This window comes from Symphodus melops (assembly GCF_947650265.1).
Source record: "Symphodus melops genome assembly, chromosome: 3".
In the NCBI taxonomy this organism is placed as follows: Eukaryota; Metazoa; Chordata; class Actinopteri; order Labriformes; family Labridae; genus Symphodus; species Symphodus melops.
In genome coordinates, this window is record NC_136693.1 from 2,454,040 (window position 1) to 2,466,498 (window position 12,459).

Genomic DNA, 12,459 nt, shown 5'->3' on the forward strand with positions numbered 1-12,459 from the left:
GGGTGCTCCTGCTGTGGATGTTATAATGACAACCTGACCTGCTGATAGAAGCGATAACCCCCCCCCCCCCCCCCCAAAAAAAAATAAAATAAAAATAAAACACCTAAAATAAAACTACATCTGTTTGCAGATTAAGTTTGACATAATTTAGATTTAAAATAAAATGTATATCAAATATAAATAAATCAAGGAATATCCATTGTGTCTGTCAGTTCGATGTGGTATATATATATATATATACAGTATATATATATAAACCTCACAAAAACTTACTGAAAGTTGTGTTTAAGGCGTTTTTAACCCAACAGGTGATTTACGTTGAATAAGCTCTATGAGTACAGCGCCCCCTGGTGGAGCAGAGCAAGTACAGCAGCATAATGCAGGAGGCAGGAATTATTACACGAAAAGAAAATGAGGCCTAATGTTATCGTGATTGAGAGGGGAAAACAAGTCTGTTGGAGTGAATTAAACAAAGAGATAAAAGATAATAACATTTAGGACATTGTACCATTCAGCATTCTTTTCCTTTATCGGAGTAATTTTCCACAAACACAAAAAGGAAAAAAAATACCAAATAAAGGATGAAGATATTCTTTATTGAACTACTTTTTTAAATGTCTGTTTTGCAGACTGACAGTAATGACATGTTCTAAGTAATAAACTGCTGTGCTTTAAATCAACACTTGTATTTTTTTGCAAACAATGTGACTGGGGTTTATTTTCTTTGCAATGATTCATGGTTCATCTTCCATAACAAAGTGTTTCAGAGTGAAGCTCTTTATTTGTTTTCTTTTGTGTCTGATGTCTCCTCGTCTGCTCGCTGCTGCAGACTGCGACGACCCCATCTGAACCTGATCATAGTGGACAACCTCCGGATACCTGACAGGGAACCCAAACCTTCAAACCTGCATGGGGGGGGGGGGGGGGGGGTCAGCAGCTGCACAGACTCGTATTAACATGTCAAAGTCTGTTTTTTTCTGCAGAGGAAACGCGTCCTGAGTCCGTCTGTCGGTTTGCTGTCTTGGTATAAAAAAAGGCCTTTGACTGGCTCAGGCCCTCAGAGACCTTTTGCAGGCTTTGTGTCGCCCACTCAGGAGGTTTCTGCTTTCATAAATGGAAACAGGAGCAGGAGGAGGAGGAGGAGGGGAGAGCTGGAAGGACAGAGGCTTTAAGAGGCAACATGAAAAAAAAAAAAAAGTGAAATATGTTTCATAAGGTTTGAACCCCAGCACATTGATGTAGATCGTTTCCAGCTCTGAGAAACAAGACTGAGGATACAAGTCATCATTTAAATACCTTTTTAAAACACATGGTATCAGAGCATCAAGGTGGAACATGTTTGACAAACATACTCGGGTTTTGTATTTTGCAGCATTTCACTTTAAACCTGCTGACTGCTCAGTGAAGTCTGAATGAAGCAGCTCTCTCTCTCTCTCTCTCTGCACGATGTTCAGGCTTGTTCTGCTGCAGTTTGTTACTTCAGCTCATCGTGCAAAGGGATGGAAACATTTCTGCAGATTCATTTCTTTTTAAGAATGACTGTAATTTGACTCCAAGGTTTTTTTTTTAATTGAACCACGTCTCCTCTTGTGTCTCTGTCTGTCTCAGCCGTCGGGTCTCCTCTTTGGAAAAGAGCTTAAAATCAACAGATAAAAAGTGAAGAAAAGCAAAAAATGCGCGACTCAAAAGGTTTCATTTTACATCTTTATCTACTTGCTAAAAATCCATCCTGGAAGATGGCAGACTGTTCATTTAATATCTTAACAAACTGTACAGAAAGAAAATCAGCCGCTAAATAAAACAATGTTTGTTCCAGGTATTGGTCTCATCATAACATGAAAAAAAAAGGCAGCAAAGAAAGAAAACATTCAACCATGTTCAAGGACCTTTTGAAGAATGATTCGTTCGTGTTGGTTCGAGTAAACAAAGAGAGTCATGAAGTTCTTACAACTTCCGGTACCTTCTGATCCAGACTTCAGTTTGATTATCTTTGGTCATATGAACATTTCTGCATTCAATTTTGGGCATAAAACCAAATAATGTAGTGTTTGATGATACGAAGAAAATCCTCCCTTTCTTAAAGAACATTTATTTCATGATTGGATTTTCATCCCCTGGTTACGTCCCGCTGTTACGCGGTCTGGAGGAGCGACGCAGGGAGGCACACGAGTTGAGGATTCTTCACTGATATTCACGACCTTGGTCTTGGATCGGTCTCGCCCTGGCTTGATCTCTAGAATGTCTTGGTCACATCTTTGATTTGACTCTCAGTGGTGGTCTTGATCGGTCTCGATTTAAAATCTGCCAAGTCCGACAACAAGACAAGAAAGGAGTCAAAATGCTTTCGATTCTGAGACCTTCAAAAAAAAAAAAAAAAAAAAGCGGTTTCGATCACGACAAGAAGAAACAGATGACTCTTACTATTGAAACTCCTTGAAAGATGAATCCGTCATTGAAATGAGCAAAAATAAAACTTCTAATGAACTGATTGACTCATCTAGAGGAGTCTACTGTGACTATCTTAAGAAAGAGAAGAGTTTTCACGAGGACATTTCGAGGGCAAACTAAGATCAATGAAAGCCGTCTGATATCCGTTACAAAGACACGAGTCAGTCGTGGTCCAACATTATTTTCTAACTCTACAGAGACGATGAAGACGTGATGAGCTGAATCAAACAAAACACCCGTCGTGTTCTCCTCTCGGCTCCGGCGCTGTTTCATTCACACCTGGAGAACGTCTGACGCTCTGCACTAACCACGCGAGAGGACGTTAAAAAAAAAATGCAGAAATATGTACACAAAGACTTTTTGTTTATGAATGAAGATAAAATCCACCCGTTGACAACATTTCACACATTTGACAAAGAAAAGCTGAAAACGTCAGAAGGACTATGTACAGGATGTTAAACTGCGTCGCCAGCTTGATCTGGGTTTTTTTGTATTTTTTGTTCCTCTGTTGGGTTGCTCGGAGCGTCAGGCAACAGAAAGGGGGCGCTGTCTCCCACACAGATATATATATACACAACCTCAGCATGTGAACTGAACACATCGTGACTAACTGATCTTCTGAATTACACATGAATCAAAACTATCTCCCAGCTTTGTACCTTTCTGTCATTACACTTCAGCTGCTTTTATAATCTGGGCTTTTCGTACTTAACATGATGACTTAAGAGAAATTAACAGAGGGTCAACACTCCCTTTTTGCTGTGATGTGTGTGTGTGTGTGTGTGTGTGTGTGTGTGTGTGAACTCAGGGGTGTTTGGATAAAGAGTCCTGCACACAGCCCGGCGTGCTGCGTTATCTTGGCCGGTGGTTGGCCAACAGGAAGTCCTTGTCTTTGCAGGTGAGGCAAAGTTTGAGGTTCCTGAGGGAACCCCCCGCCGAGTAAAACGCCCAGATGCCCATGAGCAACAAGATGACGTAGGTGGGAACCAGACTGGTGACGTACTGGGGGTTCTGGAACGTCTGTGTGTGTTAAAAGGAGAGCGACAGATATCAGCATGAAGCATCGACGATCAGAAAGTTCTGAGTCGTTTAATTTAGTCTCCAATAAGAGACATGCTGTGAAAATGAATCAGAGTAGAAATAAAGAAACAACTTCAAGCCTAATCATTTGCCATTATTCGTGTGGTGCATTTCAAACAGGCTTAACAGCGGTCTTCACACTCACCAGACAGGAGACGATGAGGTGGCTGATGACGACAGCGGCCACCGCCCACCAGCGCTGCTTCTCACAGGCGTCGAAGAAGACGACTCCCCAGAACATGTGGAGCAGGATGATGGCCAATGTCATGAAGGCTGACGACGGAGAAGGTTCATAAAGTGATTTTACGTCTTTAAATCTACGTCTAGAGAGGAAGAAAGTGACGTGGCAGCTCACGGCTGCCGAGGTGACTGAAGACAGTTTAAATTTGTACCTGAGGACAGGAAGTAGTGCTGCGAGTCTCCGTGGATCCCGATCGTCCCCGGTCCCACGGAGTCAGCCAAGATGTTCACGACGGAGAACGCTCCACTCATGAAGCCGAAGCCGAGGCCGGACACTGAGACGCAACGAGCACAGAGGAGGAGTTTAAATCGAACCTGTCTGACACACTCAAGCTCGTATAAGTCAGTGAAGACGGTATTTAAACTGAGACATATTATTTCACCACAAAGACACGAAACACACTGAGCCAAAAGAGTTTGGGGATTTTACAACATGGATTACAGTTTTGTGAGAAGTCCACGTCGTGTTTGACCTCTTTATGGTATTCTCGTTAAAAAGACAAGCTTCCTTGTCGATGCTTCTGCTCTCACAGGTCGAGGGCTCCTGTGTGACTCTGCTGAGTGAAACTGAGCGTCCATGAACATTTGAAATGGACTGAAAGTAATATGAACGTGAGCTGGAGTCATCGAGTGAAGTGCAGACAGAGGTTACCGTAGGCCAGCTGCCGTATGGAGATCGGCATGGTTTCCTCCTGACTGAGAGCGAGAAGACCTTCATTCGCTTTCCTGCAGGGAAAAAAACACAGAAATACAAAAAACTTCAGATTTTGAGTCTTTGGCTTCACTGTTTCCTCACATTTTTTTTTGCGAGTGAGTAAAAGATGAAATGAGATCCAACAACAAACACGAACGTAAAAAGACGAAACAGGTGGGAAAGAGAAACTAACTGAGAAGAAAGTCGACAAACACGGAAACAGAGCTTTTAGAGGACGAAGTTTCTCAGGAATCGGTTTAAAATCTGTCCAAAGACGCTCCATGAAAGATGTGATTAAAAACGGATGACACTCCCGGCGCTGTCGTGACTTACTTGAGCAGCTTGTAGTATCCGAAGCGGAAGGTTTCCTGCAGCAGGACGGACAGCACCACGCCGAAGATCAGCAGACCTTTCTGCTGCGCCGCGCTCTCCTTGTTGCTGATCTGAACGGAGATGAACCACACGAGAGAGGAGAGCAGCAGAGACACGAGCCAGAAAAACGCCCTGAGAGGAGACGAGGACAAAAACACAACAGAGCGTTGAAAAGAAAAAAAGAGCATGTTAAAATAGATCTTTTTACTTTGAGATACCAACACATAGAGATGAGTAATCACCGCTGATACAAATGTTTTAAAGAGATTATTATTTTTCCTAATTTATTTACTTTCTTTCAACCATCGTCAAACACAAAGATAACTTTAGTTTATAATGAGAAGACTTCAGAACATTTTTAGTCTGAACACTTAAGATATTCAACACCACAGATACTCAAACACACACACACACACACACACACACACACACACACACTAACTAAAGACAAAAAGGCCTGAAGAGGTTGAAAGGAATAACTTCTTCAGGCCTCCACTCCCTAAATCAGATGACACAAACTTCAACAATGTTAAAAATTAAATGATTTTATTCACATATTTCAGCCTGGTGTTTCATGTAATGGAGTGCAGTCATGCATCCACATTAGTTTTTCTCTTTGCATGAGGGTCAACACAATAAGTTAAAGACCCTCGTAAAGGGGCGCAAGAGTGCAGATCTGGTTCTCAAAAAAAAAAGAAGAAGAGAAGGAAGCCCGAAGAAGAGCCCTGCGAGTTTTCTTTATTTCAACAAATAAATAGAAGTTTAAATGTCTTGTATCGTAGCAACACTGTTAGCATCTGCTAGCTAACTCACTGCTAACTCAAGCTAGCACTAATAAATACAGACAGAAGTACTTATCACCCTTCTTTGGGAACACGTTATTATCACTCTGCTTACTATAAATAAACTGGCTCTTACCCTGCTATAAGGAAGATGACTCTGAGCGGCTCCCGGGCGATGGTAAACAGGAACAGAGCGATGGCCGGGCCGAAGGCGATGAAGGTGCAGCCGAAGAAGACCGCCGCCGTCATTTTGGCTCTTCGCGGAGAAGTTAGCAGCCAGCAGCGCGACCTAAAGCGCCTTGTCTTTATCCGTAGACCTGCTTTACACACGTCTTTCTGAGTCTTTATTTTATTTTTAACAAATCCCAGCCCTCTGTTGTCTCTGAGAGGGAGCGCTCACTTCCTGCACTGTATCACACGGTCTGCTCATGACGTCAGATGCTCTCACGTGACCCAAGCGGAAAAAAATCCCCCGCCCCCTAAAAAAAAACTTTATTGAACAGAAAAAAACATCCAATGATCCAAACATGTCATAAATCTATATTTTGATTAAATTTTATCTTTTTAGAAATGTATAGTTTGTGTCATGTACGCAATGTTTACTTATAGTTTTGGTTTACGTTCTTCCGTAAAATAAATTAAAAAAATAATAATAAATAGCCTACACTAAGACTTATTTGTCCTATAGCGCTTTTAAAACAATGTGTTACACGGTGCTTCACAAATGCAACAAGTAAAAACAGGAAAACAGACATAAAGAAAGAAAAATAAATAAATAAAAACGTGCAAAAAAGATAAATAGATAAATATTTTGTATAATCCAAAGTTGTTCTTTTGTAGGATGCATTATAGGCTATGACATACATGTAGGTGTCTGATTCCTTTAATCGCCTCTTAATGGTTTGGGGCCAGATTAATGAGTGACCTCCTGATTCATTACGAACCATTCTGGTCCAGGTCTGCTGTCTGTCTGTGAGAAGCACTGCAGCCTTCAATTTCTATGCTGTCTTATATCTGGAACAAACTTCCAGAAAACTGCAGGTCTGCTGAAACTCTCTCAGCCTCTCAGGATTCTCTCAGCTGTCTTTAAATCCAAGTTAAAGACACACCTGTTTACAGCTGCCTTTAACTAAAGTTTTTGAATTATTTTTACTTGAACACATTCTAAGTTTTAATAATTTCAGTGATGTAAATGTTAAATGTTCTATTTTAATGTTTTTTTCCTTCCCCTGTCATGATACCTTTTATTGTGTAAAGCACTTTCAATTGCCTTGTTGTTTAAATGTGGGACATAAATAAACTTGCCTTGCCTATTTATCCTGTTCTCTGTCCAGAAACGGATTTATTGTTATCTTCAGAAAATGACAGACATTTCTTATCTGGAAAAACAGAGTAAAATAAAAAAGTATGGATTTAGGTCCTGTTCAATATCAGAGGGAAAACACGCATTTGGAACTTCTCAGTATAATATCAGTTGTCAATGAAACATCATCTGATTTTTGCAAACATAAAGTCCGGATTTACTATAAAATGAATCCTTAACCTTCAACCTTAATCTTTTTGAACCAACAATCTTATACTCTTTTAAATTCAAGTTAACCCATACAGTACATTGAAGCCAAACTTTGTGCATTACTTGTAATATATATATATACAAAGAATTTGATGCAGCGTTTCTGTACAAAAACAACAGAAGCCAATGCAGGAATATTTCTTACAGCAGTATAAAGTCCTAAAGTAATCTTGTATTCGGACAAGGATGTCCTTTTAAAGATATATATTGCATAATGCAAGACTCTTCTCCAGGATTTTAATATCATGAGGCTGTGCTTGAAAGATGCAAATTCCCGAACACATTTGTTATTAAATTATTCACAAAAACAGTCGACACATAAAGAGCCTGGAGCCCCGCAAAGGCCGACCAAGAAAACAGGATTTGACAAGCATGAAAACATTTAACCACAACAGTGTCTGTCCTGAACTCTGGAAATAAAGATTTAAAGTGCAAATCTGCAAATCTGCAAATCAGCCCCTTTTAAATTGACTACTGTTAATACTGTGCTTACTGAAAACATGAGAAGAATATTTACCACTATAACCTGCTGTTAATGTTAGCACTAGCTCTGCTTGGGGCCCCAGACCAGTAGGGGGCCCCAGAGGGCTGACTGACAGTGGCTCAAAATCTGCAAATGTTTGCAACGACAGAAGGAAACCTCCCCAAAGGGGATCCCATCTGACAGCACTCACTCTTGCTGCCCTGCTAAGCGTTGCATGCATTATTGTTGTGAAAACCAAAGTGTGTCGGAAAAAAAAAAAAGTCAATAAAGAAAATTGAAGAGGAATGATTCGTTGATACGAGAGAAAAACGAAACAGGAAAAAAGAGGCAGGAGTTCACAGACATGATCGCAGAGGGCCCCAACAGACTCGTTTTTTTTAATCGTTTTTGTTAATCTCCTGTGTGACTTGACGTGACTTCTCTTTACAGCCATAAAACACGAAAAAAAAAAAAACACAACATGGTTTTAATCCTTTTATCATTCATGCAAACTTTGAACAAAGTGAACTCACATCACACGTAAAAATAAACGACGCCGATCAACAGCAGAGTCACACACGGCTGCTTTTTAAGGGTCTGTCTCAAACATCTTCTTCCTGCCGTCCATCCCGGCTTTGTCTTCGATGTTCTTCCTCCAGTCGCTTGTTTTCAACTCCTGGCACAGAGACACATTCAGGGTAGCTTAATTAGTGTTTTCTGAGTTTATAGGATTTATGTTTAATTTCATAAACGAAACCACAGAAATAAAGAGAACTTTAGAAATCAGTTCTATCAAGATCAGACGTGTTGTTTTGTGTTTGTGTAGAGTCAAACCTAAAGCACTCACCTCCTCTTTGACCTCCTTCTTGACCTGCTTCAGGTTGGCCCTCAGGTCCATGGACACTTTGTGTTTGGAGCCCAGCAGAGCAGCCAGTATGGCGTCGGCCGACATCTTCACCCTCTTCAAGGCCGGCTTCTTAAACTTCCCGTTCAGATCCTGAACCCTCGACTTCAGGTCGTTGATCTGGACGGGAAAGAAATGGATACTTAGATCCGTCTGAGAGTTTATCTCCAAACCTTTTAACTTTTATTCATTTCTGTGAACAATGTTGAATGAATCTGCTTCAAAACAGAAAAAAAGCCTCGAACATGGTGTCATCCCTTCCCAGGAAACATTCAAACCTCTTTGTTGGCCTTTGTCACTTTGAGCTCCACGTCGTATCGCTCATCGTCCACCAGATCGAGCTGCTTGTGAATTTTCCTGCACAGCTCCTGAAGTTGACATCGAGAAGAGAAGATAGCGAATAAAAATCAGCCACAAAGGTAATAATGTGTCGTACATTCAGCTCTCTGTCAAGTTATTTTGTGCTTAAATAAAGCCTGAAGATCTCAGTGTTCTCAGAAAGGATTCAGGTGATGCATACATTTGACTTTTTCTCTCAATAATTAATAATAAATAATGATAATCATAAAATTTATTTGTAAAGCACTTTAAATTTTTAAAATATCATAGTGCTACAGAGTTCAAAAGGATAAATAAAAGGATAATTGAATTAATTCAATTAAAAATAAAAATGTGTCCCTGGGGGGAAATTGAGAAGTTTTTGCAGATACATATTATAGAAATGGCATTTTTTTTTAAAAATCTCATAACGAGGACTTTAGATCAAACCATTTTGTCTTTTATCTTCTAATTGTGATTTATAATCTAATAGTACTGATTTTAAATCTTGTGATTTGGACTTTATTCTTGGTAATCATGGCTCACTCACTGGCTCAGCGACTCAGTTTCATCTTTAATTTGTCTTTCAGCGGCTCAGTTAAGCGTTCATGAAAGCCACCCGGGTGTGTGTGTGGGAGGTCTACCTGCAGCTCCTGCATGCTGCCCGGGATAGACAGAACAGGACACTTCTCTTCCATGAACTTCCTCTTCTCCTTCTCCGCCTCCCACGCCTCCTCCTTCAGCATCGTCTGCCCGATCTGCAGCAGCAAGCTCTGAGAGGAAGAGGAGGAGGGGATGAGAGCGATGCACCATTTTCCTATTAGTGAAATGAAACTATAATATAGATTTTTTTTTCTGAAATTATGTGTTTTAAAACCTCTACTAATTTTTTATTTGGTTGTCTTTTTTTCAGCATTTTTTAACATGTTGACTTCAACACATTCTGCACATTTTGTTCGGGCAGGAAAACATGCAGACATGAATCTTTATGAATCTCAGGAAAGCAGCAAATAAATGATATTCAAGGGTTAGGGTTAGGGTTAGGGTTACCCTTTTTTTTTTTAAAGATTACAGAAAGTCTGACATTTCTCCTCCAGAAAATGAGTGACCAATATTTATCTTCAAAACGAGGCAACAGACTCCTTTAAAATCATGGAGTACGAAGGCGCTCAGGAACCACAAGTCCGTCTGAAATAATTATCATTGAACAAGTGAACATAGAAGCCTGCCCAGGATGATATATCCAAATGTGCAGAGACGATATCAAAGATTTTCAGTTTGATATGAAACAGAGAAGTGCTGAAAACCTCAGGAGGAGAGAGGAGGAGGATGACTCAGCTCTGACACTGTAATATTTACAGTGTTGACATTTTAACCTGAAGGTGAAACTCGAGGAAAACTCACGGAGTCATCTCTGTGGAGAAGCATCAGACTTCTCATATTTGTGGAGGAAATGTCCGAACATTTCAATTAAACAAAAAAAAAAGAAAAAGAAAAACACAGAGATCAATTTTATAGTATAAAATTGGTCACAAGGATATCTTTAGGAACAATCGAACTGAGGATCATGAACGAAAGACCAGCGGAGTCAAGGGGCAAAGCTTGACCAAAGATTTGTAAAGAAGATCAAAAGGGTCTTAACCATGGACTGTATATTCGACATGGATGTAGCGTGTGGTTTAAAAAAGAACCTGCCTTCTTTAAAATGACCAGCAGGGGGTAACGCCACTGGATTAAAACATGAAGCACAAGACGGTCTGGCTGCTGTCAGCCCCTTACTCAGACTGCTGAAGAGACCCCCTGCTTTGTGCTGGCTTCTCAGGTGCTGACAGAGACGTTACAGGGACCTGCAGAGCCAGCAGGGGAGAAGAGCGCTGAGTGTGTCAGGAAGACTGAGTCAGCACACCACAAACTGCTCGAAAATATCATGAAGTTTATCACCACATATGAGGTTTGGGACACTAAAGAGGAGACACAGCTCCTCCTCCTCCCTCGTCCATGTCTGATGAAGAGCTACGGGGCCCTGCAACGTCACATGGTGATTCATTTCCTTAAATGTGATTTGAAGCAGCTTCTGTCTTCATTAACTGTACTATCTGTGTTATTTCCATGTGTGTGAACAGGCTTTAGTTCAAGCTTTACATCATGAGAAACAAAAGTAAAACATTTTCGCACCACCTTACTCTACCTTGAGCTGGTTCCTCCTGCCCGACGACATCTTCTTCCTTCAGAGAAAGAGAAAATGGAAAGTTATTCACGGCAAGTTATTCATAAAGTTTGTCGATTTAGATCTTTCATTTGAGGTGAGGACTCACTCCGCCATCCTGACCAGCAGCTGAGTCCTGCCTGCAGAACAGAGATGAATGGAAACGCCACAGTGTCTGGGTCCCCTTTATAAGTGTGTGTGTGTGTGTGTGTGTGTGTGTGTGTGTGTGTGTGTGTGTGTGTGTGTGTGGAAGCTGCAGTTGTCTCCAGAAGCTGACAGAGGGGTCGTCGGCAGCAGCTGAGCCTCAAACAAGCGCTTCAGGAATTTTCTTCCGGGATCATCTTTAGACAAAATGAGACCATCACAAGAACCGGAGCAGACACAGCTCATGTTAACGTTGTAGATGATTGTGACTCAACAACACAACAACACACATGTTGTACCTATAGGACGCTTACAGTGAGGGAGTCTGCCTCCTTTCACACACACACACACACACACACACACACAATCGAGGTGATAAGAAAAAGATGATGCAGTGACAATAAGGGTAACCGATGAGGACAAAACAGGAAGGAAAAATATCAGACAAACATGATACGTAAGAACAAGCTCGACATTGAGCATCAGTCAAAACTTGATAAAGGGAAAAAAATGTCCGATTTGCAGAGATCAATAAATGAACACTGACTTTTGCACACAGGTTCCTCCCGCTCCAGATTTCCATAAGCATCAAATGTGTCGATCCGCCACCTGTCCCAAACAAAATGCTTTACTTCCTTCTGTTTGACGAACATTTGGTACAAAGTAAAGTTAGAATCAAAGATGTGTTTTCATGCACTGCCATCTGTGTGTGAAAAAAAGAAATATACAAGCTCAAGTATAGTAACATCTACCATTTACATGCATGAAAAACTATAAATATTGTGACTTGAAAGTATTTCAGTTGGAGGCTTGATGCCACGAATAAACTGACTCTTTGCTGCATGTCGTCCCCTCCCAACATTTCCTGCCTCTCTCCAGCTGTCCTCTCCTATAAAGGTCAAAATGGCTTAAAAGTAAAATAAAGGGAGACCGAGACAGAGATTTAACAAAGATCCGACTGAGAATAAAACCAGCCGACACCAGATCTTTTCAATGAAGTCAATGAATGCTCAGTTAACACTCAGTTGGAGGGATAATGATCTGCTGTCCTTGGTTTCCTCTGAATCAGCTCAGCTGTAGTCTTTCACAGCTGACGTCTCCTTTTCATCTGTGTGGCTGCTTCATTACTTCTGTGATGAGAACTCAGCAGCGAGGTACACATGGATATATACTGTGATCAACAGTGAAATACGGAGACATGAAAGTCGATGTTTTATAAAGCTGGAAAAAATAAA

General features: G+C 40.8%; 2 protein-coding genes across 2 annotated transcripts; both read right to left on the reverse strand.

Annotated features, from left to right (window-relative positions):
* Positions 1-2,794: 2,794 nt before the first annotated feature.
* aph1b (APH1B gamma secretase subunit) lies at positions 2,795-6,056 on the reverse strand. Its single transcript, XM_079339922.1, has 6 exons — positions 5,753-6,056; positions 4,796-4,966; positions 4,421-4,494; positions 3,921-4,043; positions 3,674-3,801; positions 2,795-3,468 (listed from the first exon to the last, which is right to left on the reverse strand). The coding sequence occupies exons 1-6, from the start codon at positions 5,863-5,865 to the stop codon at positions 3,301-3,303; spliced, it is 777 nt and encodes a 258-aa protein (XP_079196048.1). The 5' UTR covers positions 5,866-6,056; the 3' UTR covers positions 2,795-3,300.
* A 2,064-nt stretch (positions 6,057-8,120) lies between these two features.
* LOC306821498 (troponin I, fast skeletal muscle-like) lies at positions 8,121-11,257 on the reverse strand. Its single transcript, XM_079339963.1, has 6 exons — positions 11,190-11,257; positions 11,063-11,099; positions 9,519-9,647; positions 8,835-8,924; positions 8,500-8,676; positions 8,121-8,328 (listed from the first exon to the last, which is right to left on the reverse strand). The coding sequence occupies exons 1-6, from the start codon at positions 11,195-11,197 to the stop codon at positions 8,242-8,244; spliced, it is 528 nt and encodes a 175-aa protein (XP_079196089.1). The 5' UTR covers positions 11,198-11,257; the 3' UTR covers positions 8,121-8,241.
* Between the last annotated feature and the right edge of the window lie 1,202 nt (positions 11,258-12,459).

Coding starts and splice junctions, on each gene's coding strand:
- aph1b (XM_079339922.1), bottom strand. CDS start 5,865: ATGACGGCGGCGGTCTTCTTCGGCTGCACCTTCATCGCCTTCGGCCCG. Junction 4,044..4,420: donor CATACGGCAGCTGGCCTACG/GTAACCTCTGTC, acceptor GTTGCGTCTCAG/TGTCCGGCCTCGGCTTCGGC. Junction 3,469..3,673: donor ACCTCATCGTCTCCTGTCTG/GTGAGTGTGAAG, acceptor TAACACACACAG/ACGTTCCAGAACCCCCAGTA.
- LOC306821498 (XM_079339963.1), bottom strand. Junction 9,648..11,062: donor GCAGGAGGAACCAGCTCAAG/GTAGAGTAAGGT, acceptor TCTTCCTCTCAG/AGCTTGCTGCTGCAGATCGG. Junction 8,925..9,518: donor GCAGCATGCAGGAGCTGCAG/GTAGACCTCCCA, acceptor TGTCAACTTCAG/GAGCTGTGCAGGAAAATTCA.